At 37.4% G+C, this 27851-nt stretch overlaps 4 protein-coding genes across 4 annotated transcripts; 3 read left to right on the forward strand and 1 right to left on the reverse strand.

Moving 5' to 3' along the window:
* The first annotated feature begins 13196 nt into the window (after window positions 1-13196).
* On the forward strand, window positions 13197-16251 carry LOC113293835 (cyclase-associated protein 1-like). Its single transcript, XM_026542323.1, has 10 exons — window positions 13197-13535; window positions 13825-13993; window positions 14096-14160; window positions 14301-14616; window positions 14708-14855; window positions 14976-15085; window positions 15184-15239; window positions 15337-15393; window positions 15585-15728; window positions 15861-16251. Exons 1-10 carry the CDS (start codon window positions 13254-13256, stop codon window positions 15945-15947), a joined length of 1434 nt encoding a protein of 477 aa, XP_026398108.1. The 5' UTR covers window positions 13197-13253; the 3' UTR covers window positions 15948-16251.
* A 106-nt stretch (window positions 16252-16357) lies between these two features.
* Window positions 16358-19190, forward strand: LOC113293848 (glucan endo-1,3-beta-glucosidase 7-like). The gene is made up of 4 exons (XM_026542325.1): window positions 16358-16800; window positions 16926-17590; window positions 17792-18115; window positions 18589-19190. The coding sequence occupies exons 1-4, from the start codon at window positions 16728-16730 to the stop codon at window positions 18871-18873; spliced, it is 1347 nt and encodes a 448-aa protein (XP_026398110.1). The 5' UTR covers window positions 16358-16727; the 3' UTR covers window positions 18874-19190.
* Window positions 19191-20634: 1444 nt separating this feature from the next.
* LOC113293862 (glucan endo-1,3-beta-D-glucosidase-like) lies at window positions 20635-24008 on the forward strand. Its single transcript, XM_026542327.1, has 5 exons — window positions 20635-20874; window positions 21382-22046; window positions 22303-22626; window positions 23129-23453; window positions 23648-24008. Exons 1-5 carry the CDS (start codon window positions 20802-20804, stop codon window positions 23683-23685), a joined length of 1425 nt encoding a protein of 474 aa, XP_026398112.1. The 5' UTR covers window positions 20635-20801; the 3' UTR covers window positions 23686-24008.
* Window positions 23335-27835, reverse strand: LOC113293876 (probable beta-D-xylosidase 5). The gene is made up of 8 exons (XM_026542329.1): window positions 27686-27835; window positions 27166-27237; window positions 26995-27067; window positions 25516-26121; window positions 25173-25342; window positions 24996-25093; window positions 24150-24911; window positions 23335-23470 (listed from the first exon to the last, which is right to left on the reverse strand). Exons 4-8 carry the CDS (start codon window positions 25819-25821, stop codon window positions 23460-23462), a joined length of 1347 nt encoding a protein of 448 aa, XP_026398114.1. The 5' UTR covers window positions 25822-26121; window positions 26995-27067; window positions 27166-27237; window positions 27686-27835; the 3' UTR covers window positions 23335-23459.
* Window positions 27836-27851: the final 16 nt, after the last annotated feature.

Raw genomic sequence — 27851 nt, forward strand, 5'->3', positions numbered from 1 at the left:
AATCGGAAGTGCTCAACATAAGAGAACTTATGGAGCCATACAATACTTTCACATAGAAGTGGATCAGGGAAAGATCAATACTGCGGAATATTCAAAGATTCATTTTATTTTACATCAATATTTTCATAATGATATCATAGACTTAATCTTTGCAATCAAAAGTTCATCATATCTTCCATCAATATTTGCATAATGACATAATGGGCTTAACTTTTGACATATATGGGATAATCATAGTTCACAGACGCAAACACACATATCCCATTAACAGTTTTTTGCAATATATAAAACCAATAAAGATTAATACTGCAAAATTATCTTCCAAATAAACTTTAGAATTTAAATAAATAAATCTAGAAACATTGCAAGATGAAAATCGTTGGCAATAGCAATGTGTAATCACAATATAGGCTATTCCAAACTCTAGTTATCCTTCTTAAAACACAAGAAAAAATTCTCATAAGAAGTTTCCTAGACATTAAGACCTCTGGAAAATTCTTTATCGTCCCCGAACTCCTTGTCGTCAACAGCCATTGGAACATAAGGTTCATGAAGAACGGATTCAATTCCAACAAACCTTCTTGACTGATGTCGAACTAGGGACTTTTGAATCTCAAGAGTCCTTAAAACAATAGCCTTTATTTGCTGAATCTCATTCCTTATTTCCTTCAACTCTTCAAGAACACCAGAAAACTTCTGAAGATTAGAGGGGATAGCCCATGGTTTCTTCATATTCTTTTTTTTTCTCTTTAAAGTTGTAGAGGAAGGAAACTTATCTTTTTCCTTCATGATTGATGACTTAACAATCATATTAACATCTTTTCTATCAGAAGACATGATGCTTGGAGTCTCCATACAAGTATGGAATTGTGAAAGAAATACACAAATAAAGCTCAACAAGCAATCTTGTGATAAAAAGAGTTTTTTTTTTCAGGGAAGGGAAAAGGAATGTTGGGTTACGGAACTTATATACAAAGTAGGATTCACATACGACTAATTCATAACCCTAAAGAAAGTAAAATGGTCGATTTTAACCCCTTTTTAATGAAAAGGGAAATTCTTTTCAGTACCAATTTATGATATGAAAAGATCAACAGAATTCAAAAACAAAAAGCAACCAAAAAGGAAAAAAAACTTTATTTTCCTAAAGATTGAACTGTGCAAAACTCTTGTTTCTTTGAAGTCAGGCACATGAGACAAGATGCACTTTCAACACAATTAAGTTGTGTTGCTGTGAACAATAGTCTGTCCACCATACACTTCTTGTACGGAATTCTTAACACCCTTTTTCACAGAATGTTTAGACCTTATTCTTTTCTGGATAGGTCTAATTAGTACTTTAGAAATGAACTTTTTCGGAGAGGAATTGAGTTTTTTACTTACCTCAGGTGAATTAGACTTCTGAACAAGTTTGAGCTTGTTTGCTAATCGATTTGCTCTCTGTTGAAGTTTATTGACATATCTTATTTTATGTTTGTACTTGTAACACATAGAGAGTTCATGACACGTAAAAGTACAATAAGAACATGTCAATGTAGAGGACAGTTTAGACATCATAGCTGAACATGCTGTTAAACAAAAAGAGGTACCTGAAACATGTGAAATAGAATTTCCAGTAGACAGGGAAAAATCCATTTTATCCTCCATAGTGGTTGATGATCGCTGTCGTATGCGTCAAAAATAAATTACTTTCTCACTACTCAAAATATATAATATAGCAAGGGCAAGAAAGGATCATTCCCACTGAGAGGTCTTAGTTGTCAATATGTTTCGGTTTCTTATGGTAACACTTCGGGGGTTTTCTGATTTTTATAAATTAAACTACAATAAAAGCAAATAAATAAAAGTAAACAAATCAACTCAACGATATGTGAAAGTATTGGTCAAGGATTTCGTTTTCATTCACTAACACGTTCTTGTCTTAATAACTAGAATTGATATTTAATCTCTCATTATCAAAAGCCCTAAGATACCTAGTCGAAAGAATATCCCGCAATTTCCTCTTATCATCACACATATATGTAATATGATGCAAGTATGAATTCTACCAAAAGAATAACCTAACGCCTTGCGCTAATCAAGTTCAATTCCCATGGAGCATTAAGATTCATGAAATTAGGCTAATCAATGCAATTGAAATACATTTCGCAAACAATTCGAACAAAGGTCACGATTCTCATATGATTACAAGGATATATCACTATAACCTACAATCATATTTATGCTACTTGTGTTCAAGGATTATCGCTCGATGATTAATCCTAAACTAGCTATAGATATGGATATGAGTTCTACCAATTTTCAACTTGACAAAACAAATACTCAAATCATGTTGCAATACATCAATCATGCAACTATATTTTCAGAGAATCATGAACGATAAATATGAGACAAAACTAATTCATTAAACCCAAAATCATGTTATGTGAAATCAACTTAATCCATAAACCAATAATAAAATTAACTACTCATGTTAATGGAGTTCATAACAAGGAGAAAAAGAAGAGTTTCCATGTCTAAACCCTAAAAACCAAAAGTAGAAGAAGAGCCTCCCGATTTATTGTTGTGTGAATAGGTTTATATGTAAGAAGACTTCTAAATCTCGACCAACTCAGTTCCCAGGTCCAGGCCAATTCCATTTCACCGCTCAGGCCATCCAAATTCAAGCCTTGGCCCATTTAAAAATATTTACTTTGCCTGTCAGTCTCATGGGACTGACAAGCCATTCAGCCCATAGCATCACAACTTCACAACATCAGTATGTTTTCCCTCTTTCCGTTTCTCCTCCAAGACAACACAATTTGTAGCTTCTCAAACAAAGTTTGTAATCCTTTTTCTACATCTCAATTTCACCCTGCAACAGCATCTCAATGGCAGCAGCAGCTCACCAGTTCAACCAATTGATTCCCCTTCTCAGCTCAACCAATTCTAACCACCAGCTTCTGTTTCTTGTCTCACCTGAACCTGCAACGCTCTCTTACCTGCAGTTCAGTCACAGATAGCCTTTGCACCACAAATCCCTGTAACTGCAATTCAATACCACCACCAGTATCTTCACTGCTCAGCTCACAACAATCAACATCCCTTCAACATTTTTCCAGCCATCGCTTCAGTCAAAACCCATAACAGCTGCACAACCAACCCTGCAATTTAGCTTAGCTGTATCATTATCAGCACCAACCTCAACATCAGTTCCATTGCCACTGCCAACATCACATTCCCCTTTATTGCAGCTTAGACCGAAGCATCACTCCCTCGATCTCATTGCAGCACCAACAGTTTAATCTTCTCTTGTTCTATGTATTCTTCGAATCCAACACAAACCCATTCTTTCATTTTCAATTTCAGATCAAACACAAACCCTAAACTGAAATCTCGAATCGTCACCTGTACCTGCAATTTCTCATCACTACACTGAGAACAACCAATTTCTCCACCATTTCTTCATCCTTCCAAACAACAAAATCAGGGTCTTCTCCTTCTCAAACAAACTCAAACCCTTAATTCAATTTCAGCTCTTCGATTCACAACATCCACTAGACCCTCGAGAATCAACGCAGAGAGGCAGCAAAGCAAATATGTAGTAAGACTGGTCACAACTAGCTTGAAATGTGAAGAACTACTCGTTCAGGCCTTTCTACAAACAACCTGTGTGCAGTTTGTTGTTCTTACAGATATGAACCTGCTGCTGATCCGAAATTCATTTCACAACTCCTTCCCTGCAGTCATACTCACACACCCATATTCTCAATGCATCTGAAACACACAAATAGGCCTGAATCTCCATTGATACTTCAATCAATCGATTGCAAACTTGTTTCTTCTCTGATTTCTTGGCTTGAACAACGACTTAAATATATGAAACTCGATCATCTGCTCATTTCCTTCTTGTTGTCAATATCCTCTCCTCACGAACCCTTGGTACTCAGCTATCGGACCCATGGAGCACAAACCCATTAATCCTCCTTTTCCGGCCACAGAGCTCATCGGAAATACCCAATGGACCCAAATCTCTAGCCGACAACGTTATTGGTGCAGCTAAGTTTCTGCTCGAAGAGAGGAAGATGAACTTGTGAAATAAAACCCTCGACCTAGCTCTTAGTTATAAAGGAGTGGGTTCCCCTTAACGAACTGTAGCCTGCAATTCTGTCAGCAGGTTACCCCTTATCCTCGGGGGCTCCAAATATCAGTCGCCTGCGAAGTGACGACTTTGCTCCTTTTAGCTCTAATTGAATGATTTTTCCTGCTTTCAAGTTCTTCCACCAACATCATCCGTTTCTTATTTCTCGGATTCACTTATTCTCTTCAATATCTCTTCATCACCAAAGTTGTCATGCTTTTCAGACAAATGAATATGCATCACTAAAGCTGAGATACTTTTCAGATAGAGATGGAGAAATAAAAGCAAAGAATGAGAAATAATCTGCCTCCAACAGTATTTTCACCTTTTAAGCGACGTTTCCTCTTCTTTTGTTCCAAATGACTCCAAAGTACCTAAATACTCAAAAACAAACATAAGATACATAATTTACAAGGAAACTTAGCAAACAAAGCATAATCAATAGATAATAAATCTAGGTGTTTATGACACCTATCATATTCCCCCACACTTATACTTTGCTAGTCCTCGAGCAAATCAAACAAAATAATTATAAAACATACATACAACTCAGTGTCGTCGAGGCTACAGTTACTCCTAGCATAAATAACAAGCCTTTGAACCCCTAGGTGTCCCTAGTGGACGAGTTTTAGTCTCGTGAAGGTTTACAAGAGGTGTACCTACAAAACCTATATTTCCAACTCCGGCTACCTGTGACAATTTAATGACACTAAACATTTTTTATTTGATGGCATACAGTCAATGGTTACAAGAGGAAGTACCCACTTTCAAATCCAATTCATAAATTAGTGATATAGCTTCATTCGGAAAGTTGAACACAACCACAATACTCGGAATCTAATCAACCACAATCACATGAAAAGATTAAGAAGATGGATATAGAAAGTAGATGGTGGCGGACTGTTGACTAAGGTGAATGGTGTTTCTCATATCTGTCTGAAGGTCACTGCCAAAACAAACCTAAAAATCCTATTGGATTGAGATACTGGTCTGAATACTAATATCAACACGACTGGCATATACAAGGGAGCCAGCGGTCGACAAGCTTAATTCTAGATCAATTCACTGACATATACAAGGGAACCAGTAATCGGTTTTATTCAACTTTTTTTTCTTTTTTCATTTTTTTTTCAAATCGACAACATGATTGGATCTTTTTGATCCAAGCGCATGATCTTTTTGATACATGGTAATTCCCATGGATCCTGCATTCCACGCTTGCTTAGGCGACGGAGACAGGGAGAACACACACATATTGCTATCCAAGTGTCAATTTTTTTTATATGTACACCATTTGGTCAAATTGGTATGGTCTTTTGTTTTTTTCTTGTAGTAACTCAATCACTCTATTCATCCTAGCAGTGATAACAATTCGATGTTCGTGCCCCACCAATTCACTTAGAGAGACAATAGATAAATATGGAAACATAAAAGTAGAACATGATATGGTGACGATTTAGAGATATGGTGACAACTAACATGTTATTTATTTTTATATTTTGTTAATTTACATATGAATAGACTCTACTAATGGGTTCCTCAACTCCTACAACCACGATGTTTCCATTAGTGTAAGGCACAAGTTGCTAGACTTTCTCATCTTCTTCTTCTTCTTTTTTAATTTTTCTTAACAAGGATGAAAACTCTATATGCAAAAGACTCCCCCACACTCAAACTTCACATTGTCCTCAATGTGAAAAACCGAAAATTATGAATTCTGACGTACCAGCAGATAAAACACGAAAATTGTACAAATTGGTAAGGAATTTTGCAAAACACTATTTCACGAAAGTTGTTCGCCTACGTCTTTTCTACACATTTTTTAAAGGGCACAGTGTTTCTATAAACTGCCTGATGGTTATGGTCTCTGGACTGAACTACGTGCAGTCTGAAATTTTCTGACGAAAAGGTATTCGTCATAATTTTCTTCTAAAATAGATTATGGACTCAAGGAAGTTAAACATGGGGATGAAAATATGATATGAAAACCAAAAGATATAAATACAAACTCAGTGGGTTGCCTCCCGTTTAGCGCTTAGTTTAACGTCTTTATCCCGACTTGCGAGACGAATTCCCCATACACCAACAATCTGAAAAGTTGGGGATCCACCCATAACACATGTTTTGCAAACACTAGCTTCGCATACATATTATCACAATAAAATAGAAATGAATCTATTAACCGATAAAAGTTTTCCCCACACTTATTCTTGTCCACACTTGGAAGTGTATAAAGAATGTAGAATTTGGGAACTTCCACGGTTTCTTGTTCCAAAACCTGCATAGTATGAGAATCTAGTGTTTCTAATGGTGGATACCGAGAAACAAAGTCATTTAACAATGTTTTCGAAGCACATACACTCAAACAAATAAGAGGTAAAGGAGAAGAAGCAATATGCAAAAGGTTAAACAAACCTCGCACAATCTCTTGTAGCACGGAATCCTATTCATCCTTGAAAAACTCAAGTGAATTACTCATCTCTTTTATATCATGGTCAACTATCAAACCTTGCAACCATTCTTCGTCCGTTTCTGCCTTAACCAAAATCTCGGCATCAACATCTTCATTACAATCATTCGCAAGCTCAATTGGGTCTTTCAAAATATTGGTCATAGTGATTTCATTCTCAACATACTCCTCTTTGTTGCAAGGTACATACTCCACTGCGGATTCAAGTCTCACCATAAGGAACTTCTTTCGAACACTCATTGCATCATCCTCAAGCTCTATCTTTTGAATAGGTTCTTGATAATTATAAATATCAATGCTCGAGTAAGCTACACTAGTGTCATCATATTCCTTTTCATCTTCACCTTGATCGCAAAAAGACTCCATTGTACACTCCTCGGGGATGTCACCATAAATTGGTTCAAGCGATGTACTTTCATAGTCATCGTCATTATCATAGTTAACATAAGATTGGCTACCACTTCCCAAAGATTGGCCTTTCGCAGAATTTTGCATGTCCTCTTTGTATTCTTCAATGCCTTGTCTTAAAATAGAAACACCTTTTTGAAGCTCTTGGAGTGATCCATCCAAATTTTGAAAATAGTGTTCCATTTGTTGGAAAAGCTTGTTCGACAAGGAAAAAGTAGAATCACTTACTTCAGTATTGTTAGGCCAATTATCTTCCCTTTGAATGGGTGAATGATCATAACTAAGATCAGAAATTGGGCCAAACATACTATGAGCACATTCGGCCGATGAAATTGGTTCCATGCTCGGTTGTCTACAAACTGACTCCATGATGACCATAAATTGTTGCATCTCATCTACCAAGCTCGAAGAAATATGAATAGGAGCACAACTATTCTCCCCTCCCTGTGGTTGCTCACTTACATACCTACCATAAGAAGGTTGATATGTATGAGAATAACTCAAAGGGTACGTAGAATATTGACCATAACCAAAGGATTGGTTTTGATTGTATTCTCCGCAAGGGTGATAGTTGTCATAATTTTGTTGAGGTTGATAACCGTACCCATTGTTCCAATATGCTCCGTCCATAGAAAATGGTACCTGAAACAAGAGTTCTCAAAACAAGGTTAAAAACCAGAAAATAAAAACAAAAACAAAATAAAAAACAAGACTAAAAACAAAAATAAGAAACCAAAAACAAATGACAACCGTTGCCTCCCCGGCAACGACGCCAAAATTTGGTCGATGTCGTATGCGTCAAAAATATATTACTTTCTCACTACTCAAAATATATAATATAGCAAGGGCAAGAAAGGATCGTTCCCACGGAGAGGTCTTAGGTTGTCAATATGTTTCGGTTTCTTATGGTAACACTTGGGGGGTTTTCTGATTTTTATAAAGTAAACTACAATAAAAGAAAATAAATAAAAGTAAACAAATCAACTCAAGGATATGTGAAAGTATTGGTCAAGGATTTCGTTTTCATTCACTAACACACTCTTGTCTTAATAACTAGAATTGATATTTAATCTCTCATTATCAAAAGCCCTAAGATACCTAGTCGAAAGAATATCCCGCAATTTCCTCTTATCATCACACATACATGTAAAACGATGCAAGTATGAATTCTACCAAAAGAATAACCTAACGCCTTGCGCTAATCAAGTTCAATTCCCATGGAACATTAAGATTCGTGAAATTAGGCTAATCAATGCAATTGAAATACATTGCACAAACAATTCGAACAAAGGTCACGATTCTCATATGATTACAAGGATATATCACTATAACCGACAATCATATTTATGCTACTTGTGTTCAAGGATTATCGCTCGATGATTAATCCTAAACTAGCTATAGATATGATATGAGTTCTACCAATTTGCAACTTGACAAAACAAATACTCAAATTATGTTGCAATACATCAATCATGCAACTATATTTTCAGAGAATCATGAACGATAAATATGAGATAAAACTAATTCATTAAACCCAAAATCATGTTATGTGAAATCAACTTAATCCATAAATCAATAATAAAATTAACTACTCATGTTAATGGAGTTCATAACAAGGAGAAAAAGAAGAGTTTCCATGTCTAAACCCTAAAAACCAAAAGTAGAAGAAGAGCCTCCCGATTTATTGTTGTGTGAATAGGTTTTATATCTAAGAAGACTTCTAAATCTCGACCAACTCAGTTCCCGGGTCCAGGCCAATTCCATTTCACCGCTCAGGCCAGCCCAATTCAAGCCTTGGCCCATTTAAAAATATTTATTTTGCCTGTCAGTCTCATGGGAATGACAAGATATTCAACCCATAGCATCACAACTTCACAGCATCAGTATGGTTTCCCTCTTTCCATTTACCCTCCAAGCCAACACAATCTGTAGCTTCTCAAACAAAGTTTGTAATCCTCCTTCTACATCTCAATTTCACCATGCAACGGCATCTCAATGGCAGCACCAGCTCACCAGTTCAACTAATTGATTCCCCTTCTCAGCTCAACCAATTCTAACCACAAACATCAGCTTCTGTTTCTTGTCTCACCTGAACCTGCAACGCTCTCTTACCTGCAGTTCAGTCACAGATAGCCTTTGCACCACAAATACCTGTAACTGCAATTCAATGCCACCACCAGTATCTTCACTGCTCAGCTCACAACAATCAACATCCCTTCAACATTATTCCAGCCATCACTTCAGTCAAAACCCATAACAGCTGCACAACCAACCCTGCAATTTAGCTTAGTTGTATCATTATCAGCACCAACCTCAACATCAGTTCCATTACCACTGCCAACATCACATTCCCCTTTATTGCAGCTTAGCCCACAACATCACTGCCTCAATCTCATTGCAGCACCAAAAGTTCAATCTTCTCTTGTTATGTGTATTCTTCAAATCCAACACAAACCCATCCTTCCATCTTCAATTTCAGATCAAACACAAACCCTAAACTGAAATCTCGAATCGTCACTTGTACCTGCAATTTCTCATCACTGCACTGAGAACAACCAATTTCTCCACCATTTCTTCATCCTTCCAAACAACAAAATCAGGGTCTTCTCGTTCTCAAACAAACTCAAACCTTAATTCAATTTCATCTCTTCGATTCACAACATCCACTAGACCCTCGAGAATCAAGGCAGAGCTGCAGCAAAGCAAATAGGCAGTAAGACTGGTCACAACTAGCTTGAAATGTGAAGAACTACTCGTTCAGGCCTTTCTACAAACAACCTGTGTGCGGTTTGTTGTTCTTACAGATATGAACCTGCTGCTGATCCGAAATTCATTTCATAACTCCTTCCCTGCAGTCATACACACAAACCCATATTCTCAATACATCTGAAACACACTAAGCCTGAATCTCCATTGATACTTCAATCAATCGACTGCAAACTTGTTTCTTCTCTGATTTCTTGGGTTGAACAACGGCTTAAATATATGAAACTAGATCATCTGCTCATTTCCTTCTTGTCGTCAATATCCTCTCCTCACGAACCCTTGGTACTCAGCTATCGGACCCATGGAGCACAAACCCATTAATCCTCCTTTTCCGGCCACAGATCTCATCGGAAATACCCAATGGACCCAAATCTCTAGCCGGCAACGTTATTGGTGCAGCTAAGTTTCTGCTCGAAGAGAGGAAGATGAACTTGTGAAATAAAACCCTCGACCTAGCTCTTAGTTATAAAGGAGTGGGTTCCCCTTAACGAACTGTAGCCTGCAATTTTGGCAGAAGGTTACCCCTTATCCTCGGGGGATCCAAATATCAGTCGCCTGCGAAGTGACGACTTTGCTCCTTTTAGCTCTAATTGAATGATTTTTCCTTCTTTCGAGTTCTTCCACCAACATCATCCGTCTCTTATTTCTCAGATGCACTTATTCTCTTCAATATCTCTTCATCACCAAAGTTGTCATGCTTTTCAGACAAATGAATATGCATCACTAAAGCTGACATACTTTTCAGACAGAGATGAAGAAATAAAAGCAAAGAATGAGAAATAATCTGCCTCCAAAGACCAATATCTAAGTGTCAATCAATTTATATCAACAACCAAAGGTTGGATTATCTAATTGATTGAACTACGCACAACCTGTGATATTTCAATTATATGAAAATATAATGCGAAAAAGAAATAACACAGACACCAGAAATTTTGTTAATGAGGAAACCGCAAATGCAGAAAAACCCAGGGACCTAGTCCAGATTTGAACACACACTGTATTAAGCCACTACAGACTCTAGTCTACTACAAGTTAACTTCAGACTGGAATGTAGTTGAGCCCTAACCAATCTCATACTGATTAAGGTATAGTCGCCTTCCTTACGCCTCTTGAACCACGCCGGATTCTGCGCACATGATTCCCTTAGATGATCTCACCCACAACTAAGAGTTGCTACGACACAAAGTCGAAGACTTGATAAACAAATCCGCCTCACACAAAAAAGTTTATTGGATAGATAAATATGTCTCCCACAGAAATACCTACGAGTTTTTGTTCCGTCTTTTGATAAATCAAGGTGAACAGGAACCAATTGATACAGCGGGATTATATTCCCGAAGAACAGCCTAGTAATCAATCACCTCATAATAATCTTAATCGTATGGAAGCGAAACAAGATATTGTGGAATCGCAAACGATGAGACGAAGATGTTTGTGATTACTTTTTATCTCACCTATCGGAGATTAAATCTCGAGCAAATTTTAGAGAAGATAGTACTCAACACGATAGAACAAAGTAAGATCAGAACACGCAACTACAAAGAAAATAGTTGGGTCTGGCTTCAGAATTCCAATGAAGTCTTTAAGTCGTTAACCTATAATGGTTTTAGAAAAAACCTAGGTTAAAGGAGAATCGACTCTAGTCGCAACTAGTATCACACAGGAGGTGTGGGGATTAGGTTTCCCAGTTGCTAGAGTTCTCCCTTATATAGTCTTCAAATCAGGGTTTACAATCAATGCTACCTTGGTAACAAAGCATTCAATATTCACCGTCAGATGAAAACGTAATTAGAGTCAAGCTAATATCTTTCAACCATTAGATCGAACTTAGCTTGTTATACACAAATGAAATGTGACTTCACTTAGGTATGAGTAACCGTACCCAAACGTGTGCACATAGTTGCTCACAATAGTTAACCGAAGTTAGCCATATGGACACTTTCATATCAACCTTGTTCATCTTAATCACAACTAGTTCAAATGACTCAAATGAAACTAGTTATGGAGTTGTCCAATTGTTTATATTCTCATAGAAGTATACAAGACACAATTGAAGCAAAATCGATTTTAATTCACTTGAATCAATTCATGAACATTATAGCCACGGTTTGCAAAAGATTGCATTCCTTAATATATAAATGTATTTGTTCATGAACAAATCGATTTTAGAACTTAACCCACTCAAGTATGCAAACGGGTACGCATACTTAGAGTTCCGGACCTGGTATGGGTTCGCCAGTATGCGAACGGGAACACATACTGTCGTACACCACCAAACTCAGTTGAATTCCCAAACTTGAACTATTACGCCGGTACACATATGGGTATGCATACTAAGTTCCCGGACTTTCAACTAACAAACCAGTACGCAAACGGGTATGCAATTATGGTTCCCGGACTTGGAATAACTTGTAACAGTTAGCATACAAGTACGCATATTGTGCTATATCCAGTCAATGATTAATCGTTCTAAACTCCATCTTAATCATTGAAACATTCTTGGAAGACGGGAATAGCTGTCTCACACAAACTATTAGCTTCAAAGCAATTTTCAAGTGATCAATATATCAATACGAAACATTCTGAGTCTACATCAAATGATTGTCTCACACAAATCATGTAAGATGTTACCAGGCGATTTTCACATGATCATCTTTTGACTTTCGTCAAGAATAAAGATGAACTTGGTTAAAGCGAAAGCTTACCAACACATATTTCGAGAAATATGTAAGCGAGTTAAACTCGGTTCGAAATATCAAATGTGTATAATATAAAGTCTATATAGCTATACGACTTTTGTCTCAATAGGAGATAGAATAGAAATAGAATTCCGAGTGATAGATGAGTTCAAGTCTCCATATACTTTTTGTTGATGAAGTTCCACAAGCTCCCCTTAGTAGTTCTTCGTCTTCAATGGATGAACGTTGTGAAGTCTAAAGCTCAAATACACATTCTATCCTAATCCGAGACATATCTATAAGTAGACTAGAAATCAAGACTTATAGTTTTGACAACTAAACTTGACAACAAGCTTGAGATAGCAACGCTTACGAGTTCGACCGAGCAGTGCTCTAACAAATGTACATATAAAATTTGAAACCGAAAATTCACTCAGATTTCAACGGGAATCTTCCCGAGACGAAATTCTACCAATGTCACGATGGGGACCGAAAAGGACCAAGATCTGAGATTAACTACATTGGGCTCAAGCCTATCTTTCAATCCTAGCTATGAGCCGGGGTGTGCTCGCAATGGTGCCACTGCCAACCACACCTTTAGTCTGTGTCCAGTACAACGCGACAGTGACGCACAGTATACGGGACATTTAACACGTGGTGCACTAGGATTGTTACATGTTCCCCACAACCCGCGCATTTCTTATACGGTCGTTACTTTTCCCTTTCTGTTTTTCCTCGGACAAACATCTCATAAACAAGTTTCTTAAGTTTCCTTGAGCGTTTTTGATAGAAGCCCTAGAAATAGAAAATGGAGGAAAAACTGATACAGAGATTAGAATCTGCAGTGCAACGTTTAGAATCACTTTCTTCTGGATTTCGTTATGGTTCAACAGGAATTAGTGGCGATGGTGATGATAATGCACAATTAGATCCATCAATCTCTGCATATCAAGATCTAATTGATCAATTTGTTGGTAGGATCTTATCTGCTGCTGAGAATATTGGTGGGAATGTTCTTGAAGCTACGAAAGTTTTAGAAGAAGCGTTTTGTGTTCAGAAAGAACTTCTCATCAAAGTCAAGCAATGTCAGGTTGGTTGTATGCTGAATACAAATTTCTTCATTTTGTTTTGTTTTGTTTTGGAATTTGAGTATTTTATGGATCGGCATTTTGGAATTAGGGTTAACTATGCTTAGGATTTTTAAGCGTTAAAGGTCTGTAATTTGTCATTGTTAAAAAGACAAACATCATGCCTTCATTGATAGATTGATGGACCAAGGCACTATATATCTTCCTTGCTAACCATCAGCCCAAAATTGCAGTAAATGTATACCAAATTAGGCCAATGATTTATATGAGTGTATTTTTTTTTTCTTGCAGAAACCAGACCTCGAGGCTTTGGCTGGTTTTCTGAAGCCGTTGAACGAAGTAATTATGAAAGCAAATGCCTTGACAGAAGGAAAACGACCTGATAACTTTAACCACTTGAAGGCTGCAGCTGATAGTCTAACCGCTCTAGCTTGGATTGCTTATTCTGGCAAAGATTGTGGTGAGTAGGATAAAGCATCCAGACTTGTGTGGCAAACATCTGAGATTTGTATTAGTCATTCATTTCTCATCTTTTGCGCCTCATTTTGCTTGCCCTTCTTAGGTATGAGTCTTCCTATTGCACATGTGGAAGAAAGTTGGAATATGGCAGAATTTTATAGCAACAAGGTGCATATCTTTTCATATTTTGTAATAAGAGTACTCTTTATGCCAACCACATCCCAATTATGGGTTGCACAGATATAAGTTGATAGAGTTACATATGTATTTCTAGACACTAGTATATTTACATAAATATTTTCGAGCAGATTCTTGTTGAGTTCAAAAGTAAGGACCCAAATCATTTGGAGTGGGCTAAAGCTCTGAAAGATCTTTACTTACCTGGCCTGAGGGACTATGTTAAGAGTTTCCATCCTTTGGGTCCAGCTTGGAATCCTACTGGTAAAGCGACTGTTTCAGCACCCGCATCAGTCCCATCAAAAGCTCAGTCAAAGGGAGGCCCTGCCTCTCCACCACCTCCTGCTGCTTCTCTCTTGAGTGCTGAACCTTCTAAGGCATCATCATCACAACCAAAAGGGATGTCGGCTGTATTTCAAGAGATCAGTTCAGGATCTGTGACTTCAGGTAAAGGCACTATTGGTTAGCAAATGAATCACTTTTTTTTTTTCTTTCAGTTGTTTGAATGATTAGAATTTTTGTCCTCCTATAATCCCAGGGTTGAGGAAGGTAACAGACGATATGAAGTCAAAGAACCGTGCAGATAGAAGTGGTGTTGTTAACTCTAATGAGAAGGAGTCTCGTATTAGTTCTCCTTCTGTTACCAAAGTAGGACCTGCAAAATTTGAGCTTCAAATGGGTCGCAAGTGAGTATGCTGCAAATCTTCGCTCTTTAATTTGAAAGTTGACACTGTTCTTTTTTTAGTCCATCAGTATCATGTGTCTTATGAGATGGATCTGGTCTGTGACTCGTTGCTTATGATCAGATGGGTTGTTGAGAATCAAGTTGGAAGAAAGGACTTGGTTATTGACGAGTGTGATTCTAAACAGACTGTATATGTTTATGGGTGCAAAGATTCTGTTTTGCAAATTAAAGGTAATTGGTATTGAATTCTGTAGTAAGCCTTACACTAATCATTGAGTATCAGTTATATAGGAAAAGATAAGAAGCTTATTGACCTTTTAACAATACAGGAAAAGTGAACAATATAACACTAGATAAATGCTCAAAGATGGGAACTGTCTTTACGGTTAGTAGACACCACAAAGACTGATTTACATTAACATCAGTTTGATGGAGATATGTACTCACTTACCATTTCGATTATACATATTTCTTGAGTACAGGATGTCGTAGCAGCTTTTGAGATTGTGAATTGCACAGGCGTAGAGGTGCAGTGTCAGGTATGTCTTTGCTTATAATTCTCGGACTCCGTACCATTCAATGCAACTAGGCTAATGCACAACTTCCTAAAACTGGTCTAGACTCTGAGTGACCGTACAGGATATCGACTATCTTAGATTCATTGACACAAACGATAATGTGCCCAGCCAAGATTCTCTTTTGACACTTGTTTTTTGGTGGTAACTTTCAGGGTTCTGCACCAACAGTTTCAGTGGACAATACTTCAGGGTGCCAACTATATTTGAGCAAAGATTCTTTAGGGACTTCCATAACGACGGCTAAGTCGAGCGAAATCAATGTTTTAGTGCCTGGGGACTCACCTGATGGTGATTTGGTATGGATCCCTGTCTCTTGATTTGATCTATGGAACATAAACATTAAGATCCACGTAATTTTGGTAATTCCAGTAGTATTCAACATGTAAGGCTGGCAAAAGTAAACTCCAATCTGCAATTTTTTTTCGCAGGTGGAGCACGCACTGCCGCAACAGTTTGTTAATGTTTACAAGGATGGCCAGTTTATAACTACACCAGTCTCTCACTCTGGCGCATAAATGACATGGTTCAGAAGATTTTCGGTTTTCATTCTTTAAATTTATATCATCAGCCTTTTCCCCGGGAAGTAAAGATGCAGCTATCCTTAGTTCGTGTTTTAAGGTCAGAAATGAAAATGACCTTTCCTTTTTTAACTCCATCTATTCTGTTTAGTTACTCTTTTTTGTTCATTCAATCACACGGTCGCAAGTTTTGTAATATTTAGCAGTTTCCCATCAGAGCTTGGTTATTTATAAACTCCTTCAATCCTTTATACTGTTTCCGGACACACTCCTTTGGTTTAATAAATTTGCAGTTTATAGATCTTTTGTTGCAGTTTGGTCTTGTTGAAGAATATTAGCAATCCATGTAACAAGTCATTCTCATACAAAGTTTACTTGGCAAAGAATTATTCTCCCCCTTTTCACACTCCATTCTCTTTTTTGGTGATTTTGTCTCACCCTTTGGGTATTGTAAGTAAGTGTCAACACATACTTTCCTCTCAACTTCTCAAGCTTACAAGCTACCACGATGGTGTGGTGATGCTCACTCTTGTTAAAGTTGGGGTTAGATTTTCTTCAGCAATGTTGAAGTTTTGGATATTCTTGAATTGAATAAACAAATTTGAAACCTAACTGATTGAAGAACACTTAATGCCGTGAAATAGACTTCACACTATTATTAGTCTCAAGTCTAAGTCAAGTCTCATTTCTACGCCTTAAATGTTACGCCCAAATTCTTTTAAACTTCTCTCTATCTTCATCTTTCTCTGCTTTCGTTAAGGACTTCTGTTTCCCGCCATGGACGAGCTTCGCCATAGCTCCTTGATCTTCTTGATTCTATCTCTCTTATTTCAATCTTTCTTCTACGCAAGTAAGTTCTGAATATTCCATTAACTTTCAGTACAATTTCTTACAGAATTTCAAGATTTTGAATTCAGTTTCCCGCTCTAATCTTGATTGAAGAACTAATCTTGTTAATGTTATGATTCTTGACAGATTCAGAATCGTTCATCGGTATAAACTACGGTTTAGTTGCAGATAATCTCCCACCACCATCTGAAACAGCGAAGCTGTTAAAATCCACATCAATCGGTAAAGTCAGATTATACGGAGCAGATCCGGCAATAATAACATCCCTAGCTAATTCCGATATAGGAATCGTTATTGGTACATCAAACGCTGATATCCCCGCTTTAGCAACTGATCCAAACTTCGCCAAACAATGGATTACTACAAATGTGAAACCTTATTACCCAGCAAGTAATATAATCTTGATTACAGTTGGTAATGAAGTTTTCAAATCAGGTGATCAAAATTTGATATCACAGCTTGTTCCTGCGATGCATAATGTACAAGAAGCCTTGAGTTCTGAATCTTTAGGTGGTAAGATTAAGGTTTCAACTGTTCATGCTATGTCTGTGTTGGCAAATTCTGAACCTCCTTCTGCTGGAAGTTTTGATCCTGCTTTTGGAGATACAATGAAAGGATTATTAGGGTTTTTGAAAGATACTGGTTCGCCTTTCATGGTTAATCCTTATCCATTCTTCGCTTATCAGAGTGATCCAAGACCTGAAACTTTGGCGTTTTGTCTCTTTCAACCTAACTCGGGACGACCCGACTCGGGTACTCAAATCGCTTACATGAATATGTTTGACGCTCAGGTAAATGTTCAACTAGGTCTTAAATTTGTGTAGTTGGGATTGTAGACTTCATATGCTGGAACGAGAAGATGGGTGCATGACTACATATTAGTGATGACACACCTTGCAAAAGAGTGTAACCGAGTTCCTTGATAGCGTATCTAATAGGTTATTTGAGTTCTTTCATTTTTTTAAGCTCATTGTACAAGCATTTTGGTGCAGGTTGACGCAGTAAGATCAGCGTTGAATGCAATGGACTCCAAGGATGTGGAGATTGTTGTGGCAGAAACAGGATGGGCATATAAGGGAGATACTGATGAAGTTGGAGCAACTATAGAAAATGCAAAAGCTTATAATGCTAATTTGATTGCACACCTTAGATCAATGGTTGGGACTCCACTGATGCCTGGTAAATCGGTAGATACATATCTTTTTGGGTTGTTCGATGAGAATTTGAAACCAGGGAAAGGCTCAGAGAGAGCGTTTGGGCTTTTCAATCCTGATTTAACTATGACATATGATGTTGGTCTTACAATGAGCAGCCAGGTGAGAACTTAATTCAGTATGCTTATTGCATTTTCCTTTTTTTTTATTCTATTGTGCTTCATTTAAGTAACTCTGAAGGTTTGCATTGGTAGGTCATAAGTTCAGGTTTAGTCTACTTCGCTGTTAAATCCATTGTTGTGTTGTGTGTTAGTTCTGCATTGAACATTTTATGAACTGTGCGAGAACAATGTTTTTCTTTCGATTGATATGAACTGCGAATAATCATACATAGGGAATACGGAATTGTACTTATAACTGCTGAACTATCTGCAATAGTGCCGTGTTCTTGATCCCTACAGAATCGTGTTTGCTGGGTCTTTTCAATATATAACATTTGATTTTGAGACAAAGGTCTATCAGATTATTTGCATTGTATATTTGACATAAATCTGGTATTATATTCAGTTCTTGTCATGTTTCTAGTTCTTTTGCGAGTATGCCAATTGAGTAACATGGATTCTGTTTTCTCACAGAGTCCAAAAACTCCGCCAACTCCACCACCAACTCCGCCAACTCGAACTCCTGTATTGGCTCCGGGTACACCATATCCAACAACATTTCCAAGAGGTGGATGCGGACCCCAGGATAGCATTTCTCTTGCTGATGGTGGCTGCAAAGGTAACAACTGCAGTCCACCAGGTAGCGCTTGTGTTGAACCAAAAACATCACATGGACAACATATGAATGATTATACTTTTCCATGTATCATATCCTCCCTCGTATCTTTTTTGCTCTATTTCTCTTCCTTGCATTTGTAAATTCTTCACATCTCTGTGTTCAATTCATCCTGCAATGCATGAGCCATCCAGTTAAAAGCTTCAGAAACAAAACATGAGAAGCTAAAGATTTTCTTCTCTCTCAAGTATGAAGAACAATGAAGTTTCCAGCTTGGGTTTTCATCCATTAATGTCATAGCATAAATGTTCTTTCATCTCTTCAGTTGGTTGCTTTTTTTTTTTCCCCAGTCATACTGGTGTATGTTCTGTATAGTTTCTTTGAATCCAATGTTACTGAGTGCTTCTGTAATTGTACATTTTGTCTTAATTTTGAAGTTTATGGATATTTTGTTATGTTATTATGCTATTACTAGCCTCTCTTTTAACTGGTTAGAAAAATAAAATAAAAAATAGAAGTAGATGCACAGGATTTCTTGTTTTGAAGATGGAGGGCCAGAGTTTATAGTAAAAACTTGATTGCAAGTAAGACCTGAGAATTAGGTTGTCGGCCTGATCCGAGGGTAACAATTTTTTGTTTTGATTATGAGAAAGTGTCAATTTTTACTTTATGAATTTCATGAACTATCATAACCATAGTAACATGATGTGGGCTAAGCAGATAGATTCTTCTTGTCTCTAAACGAAAATAAAGTATATAAAGATGCAATCTAATGGTTTGTGATCGCGCAACAACTCAAGAAGTTTGTTTTAGAAACTTTGCAAAGTTGAGCTCTGAAGAGAAAAACCAGCATTGGAACTATGCTATCTTTGGATTCATCACAATGGCAGTGTTGGATACCATACCGAATCAGTAGATATCAAATTGTGACTTCCAGAGAGTGGAACATTTGGAATGTGAGCAAGAACAAAAATTGGAATTTCACGGAAATATATCAGTGCTCTTTTAGCCTGAAAATGTGGAGACTCATGGCATAGCGGAGCGTGTGAGACCCTGCTAGATTGCAAGATTGCTAATAGGGGTACCAGATTAAGCGGGGGTGTATCAAAATCAAGATAAGACAAAACAGGTTTCTATATAGGACAAAATAAGTTTTACGTTGGTTTGGTACACCCCCATTAATTTTGGCACCCCATTAGCAGCCTTGCTAGATTGGTCTAAACAAGTCATTGGGGCATCTCAGTTTTTACTTGAGGATACAGTTATTCTTTTCCCTTTACTTAAAGTTACTTAAGACCATACCAAATGGTGGGAATAACACTTAAATGATTATGGAAAAACGACTTTTGAATTAGAAAACAGTGGGAAAGAAGAGGGTTTTTTTCTTAGTAAAGAACGAAAACAAAATTTTTATCTTATAATTAAAAGATATAAATCTAAAGCATACTCTAAAGTGAGACAAGAGTCGTAAGGGTGATGTTGCGTTTTTCCACGATCCAAGAATTCTAAACCAGCTGGTTGGGGTAATAATTCAAGCTTTTTTCTCCATAAAGAAGTTGGTGCTTTGCTTGTTGGGTCACTGGGATGACGATACTTTACCCAGAAACTGCCACATATTCCCCATCAGGGCCAACACCACGTACATAAGCCATGTATGCCTCTAAGAAAATATACTTAATTAAAAATGTACATAAAATATCCATGTGTCTTTCGTGACCATGAGAGCCATCTTTGAGAACAAACTAGGAAATGCGAAGGCAAAATGAAATCTAGGTGAGCAAAAATGAGATCTATGTGGCCTCCCTATAATTTGAATTACAGTTTAACTGCCTCCCGGTTAATTCAGCAACAAGAAGTCAAAACTCGGTTAATTAGGGGGATAAATACGTCGTACTGTTAGATGTTGAATTTCGAGGAAGACAACAAAATGACTTATAGTTCTGGTTCATTTCACTTTCTACTGGAAAAAGTGCTTTTTAACATTCCGTTTCTCTTATAAATCTTCTCTTATTACTCTGGTTTCTGTGGCAGAGAGAACTTCTAGAGAGTGAAAGGATCTTCTTCTTCCTCCATGGCCAAGTTTCTTCAAACCTCGACTTTCTTCTTCCTTCTCTCTATCATCTTTCAGTCTCTCTTCTCTGCAAGTAAGTTCCTTAAATCTTCACCAAATTTCATTTATATTTGGCTGTTTTACATGTTAAGTTTTAATTTTAGCTAAATTTCTTACATGGGGTTCCTTCAATTTTCCGTTTTGTATGTAACCCAATGCTCTCAAGATACAACCGGAATTCTAAGTACTGTGATTCAATCACTGGGTTCAGTTCAATGCATCTTAATAAAATTAAACTCACAAATCCAGAGTTTTCGATTGAAGTATTTCAAATTTTGTTTGCATTAATTTAATTAGTAGTCCAGTTAGTATATATTTCTTCTTGGAGATGTCACTTCTGTTTCTTAAAAAAAGACACTCAGGAGGAATCGTCTTGGAACTGGTAGCCGCGTCATACTGTATGATTTTCTACAAAACAAAACAGCAACTTCAATGAAAATGACCCATCCGAGTTAACTCAGTTTTATAGTACTACTAGTTTTATTCTTGACTGAAACACTGAAAATGTGCTGATATTTTTTTGTTTTTTAATTTTTTACAGAATCAGAATCATTTATTGGTATAAATTATGGACAAGTTGCAGACAATTTACCACCACCATCTGAAACAGCAAAACTGTTAAAATCAACAGCAATTGGTAAAGTTAGATTATACGGTGCAGATCCAGCTATTATAAGCGCCTTAGCTAATACTGGAATTGGGATTGTTGTTGGTACATCTAACGGCGATATACCTGCTTTAGCAAATGATCCAAACTTCGCGAAACAGTGGGTCAATGCAAATGTTAAACCTTATTATCCAGCTAGTAATATAATCTTGATTACAGTTGGTAATGAAGTAATGACTTCTGGTGATCAAGGTTTAGCATCACAACTTGTTCCTGCAATGCATAATGTACAAGAAGCCTTGAATTGTGAATCTCTCGGTGATAAGATTAAGGTTTCAACTGTCCATGCTATGTCTGTGTTGGCAAATTCTGAACCTCCTTCTGCTGGAAGTTTTAATCCTGCATTTGGAGATACAATGAAAGGATTATTAGGATTCCTGAGAGATACTGGTTCTCCGTTTACGATTAATCCATACCCATTTTTCGCTTACCAGAGTGATCCTAGACCTGAAACTTTGGCTTTCTGTTTGTTTCAACCCAATGCGGGGAGATTTGACGCCGGTACTAAGATCACATACATGAATATGTTCGACGCTCAGGTAACTAGTCTTTGGACTTTGAATGGTTCTCTGTGGTGAATAAAATAGTTCAAATGAAGCATTTTTGTGTTAAGGCTTGTTTAAAAACAATAAGTTTGCATTACCGGTTTATAATGCGCAAACAACCTTCTGGTTAGTATGACCAACATTGCAGATGGCTCGGAGAGAGTATCTTAAACCATTTTGATCCAGTATTTGAAATTGTCCTCTAGCGTGTTTGGGTTCAAATTCATCGATGACTTTTTTGCTTGTGCAGGTTGATGCTATTCGATCTGCCTTAAATGCAATGGACGCAAAGAGTGTAGAGATTGTGGTGGCTGAGACAGGGTGGCCTTACAAGGGAGGTGACAAAGAGGTTGGAACTAGCGTGGAAAATGCAAAAGCTTATAATGGTAATTTGGTTGCACACCTTCGATCAATGGTCGGGACCCCATTGATGCCTGGTAAATCTGTTGATACATATCTTTTTGCCTTATACGATGAGGATCTAAAACCTGGAGCTGGCTCAGAGCGTGCATTTGGACTTTTCAAACTTGATCGAACCATAGCATATGACGCTGGTCTTACAAAGAGTAGCCAGGTATCAACTTGAATTCAGTTACACTCACCATTCAATATACGTGTTGTTGGTTATAATGCACTCCCTTAGTTTCAGTAGGTAGACGGTTGCACACTAGCATTTATCTTATTAAGCTTGAGTTGTTGTATCTTTTGAAACTGTAGCTCAATGGCCATCTTGAGTCTTAAATTTAAAATGTTGGTTCACTGTCTCTATGGAAGATGTTCATATTTGGATCATCCACTTAATGGGATCAGTCGAAAATTTCTGGAAACCTGAAATAGAGCTGACTACATGGTTATCACGGATTTAAGTCTGCAATAGCAGGCTTTTTAAAGGTGCATCTGGAAGTGGGAGAACAGAAACACCTCCCCTTTTCCCTCTTCTCAAAGATGGTGATCCTTTCTGTCAGTGTTTAAGATAGAACGCGGTCATTATCCGTAGAGTGCAGTCATTTCTGGCTCAAGTGTTGTTGTTCTGTTTCCTAGTGATATTTGAATAACATGTATTTTATTGCTGTAAGAGTTCAACTCCAACTCCAACACCAACAACACCCACGACTCCAACAACAACTCCTACGACTCCAGCAACTCCAGCAGCAAAGACAAAAGGATGGTGCATTCCAAAGGGTGGTCTTTCTGACGCTCAGCTGCAGACAAATATTGACTACGCCTGTGGCCAACCAGGTATGAACTGTGGTCCAATCCAACCCAACGGTGCTTGTTTTGAGCCGAACACTTTAGCATCACACGCTGCTTATGCAATGAATCTGCTTTACCAAACTCTTGGCCGGAATCCATGGAATTGTGATTTCTCACAGACAGCAACGTTGACTTCCACGAATCCCAGTAAGTTCACTTCACACCTATACAGCATCAACTTTATCAAATGCCTTCAATTGTTGGAAACAAACCCATTTTCAAAAGAATCTAATGTTTCGAAGGTTCCACTGTTTATAGTCTTAGTGTTTATGGTGTGTAACTGCATGTATGCGCAAATTTACTCACGTGCTGTGTTCTTAACACTAATTCTTGTGTTGCAGGTTATAAAAACTGCAATTATCCTGGTGGAAGTACTTAAAAAATGTGGGGACAAAGCTTTTGCCTAATTAAGGCAGAAGACAAGGAAAAAGAGATGAATAAAGAAGAAGTGTTGTAATAACTGTTCTACAATTATTCTTAGCTTTGATGGATGGGATTGAAATATCCTCCACCTTTTCATCTTCCTTTAGATGGGTGGAGGAGAAATCTCTGTACTATTGTGATAATAAGTTAGAATTATAAGGCAAGTACTAGAGTGAAACAAGTAGGGTAAGAAAAGTCCAATAATTTGTATTAAGAGATTGTGATGTTGTTGTAGGAAGTTCAAAATGAATGAAAATCAGAACATCTTCAAATCAAAAACAGACATACATCAACTCAAGACATAACTAACTCCTGTACTGCCAACTTATTTAATCTGACATATTAAACTCTTACCAGCAGATGGACTAGTTTGATAGAAACCAAAATCAAAGAAAGATAGAAACAAAGAAAGAGAACTACCTGGATTGTAGTCTCCAAATATGACTTGAGCTATGGCCTCTCCTCCAGATTGACCAGGATAACCAACCCACAAAATCCCTACTACTTTACTCAAATTTTTCGCAAATGATACATCAATTGGACTCCCTGACATGATAACAAGAACCATTGGACCACTTGCTGAATCAGCCACATCCGTAACAAGTTTCTCTTGTAATCCCGGCAATGTCAAGTTCACTCTATCCCAGCCTTCCCTTTCCATAGACTGATCAAGTCCCACTACTATCACGACTGCATCAGTTTTTGCTGCAGCATGCACAGCATTTTCTATAAAATTTCCATCACTACAGCTAACACCGGCGCACCCTGGTTCGTAAGTCACTGCCGCATACTTTTCAAGCCCTTGAAGAGGACTAATGTACTTACAAGGGATACCCGCATAATTACTTATCATAACTTCTGTAGCATTAGCATTTGGACCTATAACGGCTAGAGTTTTTGTGGTTTTAGGATTCAAAGGAAGGATTCCATTATTGTCCAACAAGATTATCCCTTGTTTAGCTGCTTCAAGGGCTAAATTTTGATGATCCTGGGTAAATACATCAGATGGTCCTAGTTTACCAAAAGGTTGTTTAGCAGGATCTCCATTAAAGAAACCTAATCTCATCAACACCACGTAATTGTTAACCAGCGCTTGGTCCACAATTGATTCTGAAACTTTGCCTTGTTTAACTGAATTTTCTGTATAGTCACCTAAGTATTTACCACAATTCATATCTAAACCTGCAGGAAATAGTAAGAAAAACCAAAATGTTATTCATCAAGTCGACTCAAATTCATTTTAAATTCGGCCGAGTAGGGCCTAACCTGCTGTTAGAGCCAACGCAACAGCATCTTCAGGAGTTGCAGTGTAATGGGTTCGGTTGTGGTAGACCTCAAGTGAGTCACAGTCAGAAACAATATATCTGCAAAATGAGATCGATTGCTTTTTTATACATTCCAATTAAATTCTTTTGAGAAATCTATTTTTTCTAGGCAACTTACCCATCAAGGCCCCATTGATCTCTTACTATTCCTTTAAGAAGATCGGGATCAGCACAACTAGGAACACCATTCACCTTATTGTATGAACACATCACACTGCTAACATGTCCTTCAATAACACAGCTCTTAAATGGTGGCTGATACGTATCCTCCATATCTTGCAATGTGACCTGCAAAAGTCCCACTCTTATCAACAAACAAGAAAAGATACCAACCCCATTCAGATGAGTATGTTGAGTTCCGCGGTAAGTAGAGTTTCGCATATAACTAATTAACTGGTTTAAGAAATAGATTAGATTGGTCTTCCAACAAATGGTCTCTATACCAGAACCAAGTTAATTACCTTTGCATCAAAGTAAAAGCGATCAACTTCTTTCCAATGATCCACATCATAGGCAGTATAGTGCTTGCAACAACTCGAGACTTTAAGTGCATTACTTGTGACATTCCCGTCTGGACCTATCTCTTGAAGTCCACGAACATAATTCACGCCATACTTGGACACAATAAAGGGGTCCTCACCTGGAGTCTCTTGCCCTCTACCCCATCTAGGATCCCTAAAAACGTTAACATTAGGACTCCAATATGTTAACCCTGCAAGACCCACATTATACATAGCCCTAGCTTTAGTGGAAACCACACTCCCCATTTCATACCATAGTGTGGAATTGAAACTTGCTGCAGATAAAATGACCGCCGGGAAACTTGTTGCACCTGGAACAGTTGAATTGAAGGACACTCCCCAACTACTGGCAACACCGTGAAGTGCTTCATTCCATCACTGGTATGCAGGAACACCAAGCCTTGATACACCGGAAGCCTTATTTACGAGTTGTTGAACCTTCTCTTGAAGGGTAAGGCGTGCAACTAGGTCATTGGCTCTGTCTTTGTGAGCCAAAGATGTATTACAAAATGGTAAGTTTCTTACAGCTTCGTTGGTGCAAGCATACTGGTGAGAGACATTGGAAAAACTTAGTAAGAGAACCAAAAAGAATGAAAAATATCTTAAGTTTATGTTCATGGCTAACTTCATGGGATATTTTGATCATAGACAAGGTTTCGTTGAAATTGGTTCAGTTTGTAGAGAAAATGTGAAACGAGTATGCATTTTATACTTGAGAAATCAACATTATACTTGTTACGGATAAACAAAGATGAGCAAGGACATTAATGATCAGTGGAAAAATGAAGGACCATGGCTTGTGGTGGTTAATTACTTTTTGGCTCGACTGTTCCTTCAAGCGTAAGTTTAAGTCCTAACATAGTAGCTTTGTGGGCTAATGTTGTTTTATCTCAGTGTCCATACTTGACGCATGACTTCCAACTCATAATAACTGAACCTAATCTAGCTAGTGGAGTCCTATAATTTTTGATTGATAAGTATTAGAGATATTTGGAGGAATTTATTATGGAGAGATAAGTACTAGCTAGAGGGCTTCAGTAAGTACTAATAATAACATTTTTTCTTGTTGAGCAAATTTATTATGGAGGAAAATGCTGTCTTTTTGCTTAAATTGGCTTGGATCTGTGACAAATTAAGTTTTCCTCTTCTAATGACAGAGATAGATAACAAACCCACTCAGGAAGTGTGTTTCTAAAGAATATTTGAGTACATTGAACATGCTTCAAAAAGATACATGAAACAATAAGTGCAGGACTTTCTCCATAATTAAGATCTATACTTGTATGCAGTACTTCAGTTTTTCTATGCTCAGCACTATCACCAAAAATCAGAAACGAACACAATACGTTAAGGAAGCAAACGATTATGAAACTGCAAAACAGACCAAATTTGAGCCACGTAATGCCAAGAGAAGCTTACACTGTTTTCCAATTGTTTCACCTTTGTTACGGAAAATGATATGTCCACATAAATCTCATTGAAAGACAAATCCCTGTCATGAGAAATTGATAATCAATTAGTCAATACAAGGAAGAAAATGCGAGATCGAGCAGTAGATGTCTAGCCACCCCACAACCAACCAGTACTTACAGGGCAAGCAGAAATGAACATTCATCAATCTCATCCGGAATTTGTCCTCAAAGATGCTTCCCTCGCAAGTCACTGTACATACAAGAATCCATAATCAAGAAAATCGAAAGAGCTCCAACTCATGATAAAAACAACTCATACATTAAAATTCACAAAGACCGTATTTTCAAGTTAACTGCAAGTATGTTGTTTGAGCAAGTAGAAATGCCATTCCTCAAAGCTGATCTGCACCCCATGAGCCTTTGTAACGGTGTAAGCTAAGGTTTGCGAATATTTTCAAAGGGGAAATCTATTGAGAAAGCTTGCTAAAATTTTGAAATATAATAACTAGACATACTTACAAAAATCGCATCCTCAATTCAAATTAACTTAAGAACATCTTATAAATCTCACTTAATCCCAATCAAATTCTAGGTAAAGTCAAAGCCCACCTTTAAAACATCACTCTTTTAATAAGTGTAACTCATCACATTAAGCCATTAACTCAAATACAACAAACAAAGAAGCTCAAAGATCTCACCTTTTTCTTCAATGACTAAAACCCAGATTCAAAAACTAATTCATCTTGCCATAGCTACTGAAAAATCTAACTTCCTGCCCAGAGAAACCCAATAAGATATACTCTGAAATATAGAAAAGTTTATCTTTTTACCTTAGAAACCATCGGTGTTCTTGCTAAAAAGACT

The sequence above is a fragment of the Papaver somniferum genome, chromosome 1 (assembly GCF_003573695.1).
Source record: "Papaver somniferum cultivar HN1 chromosome 1, ASM357369v1, whole genome shotgun sequence".
Lineage (NCBI taxonomy): Eukaryota > Viridiplantae > Streptophyta > Magnoliopsida > Ranunculales > Papaveraceae > Papaver > Papaver somniferum.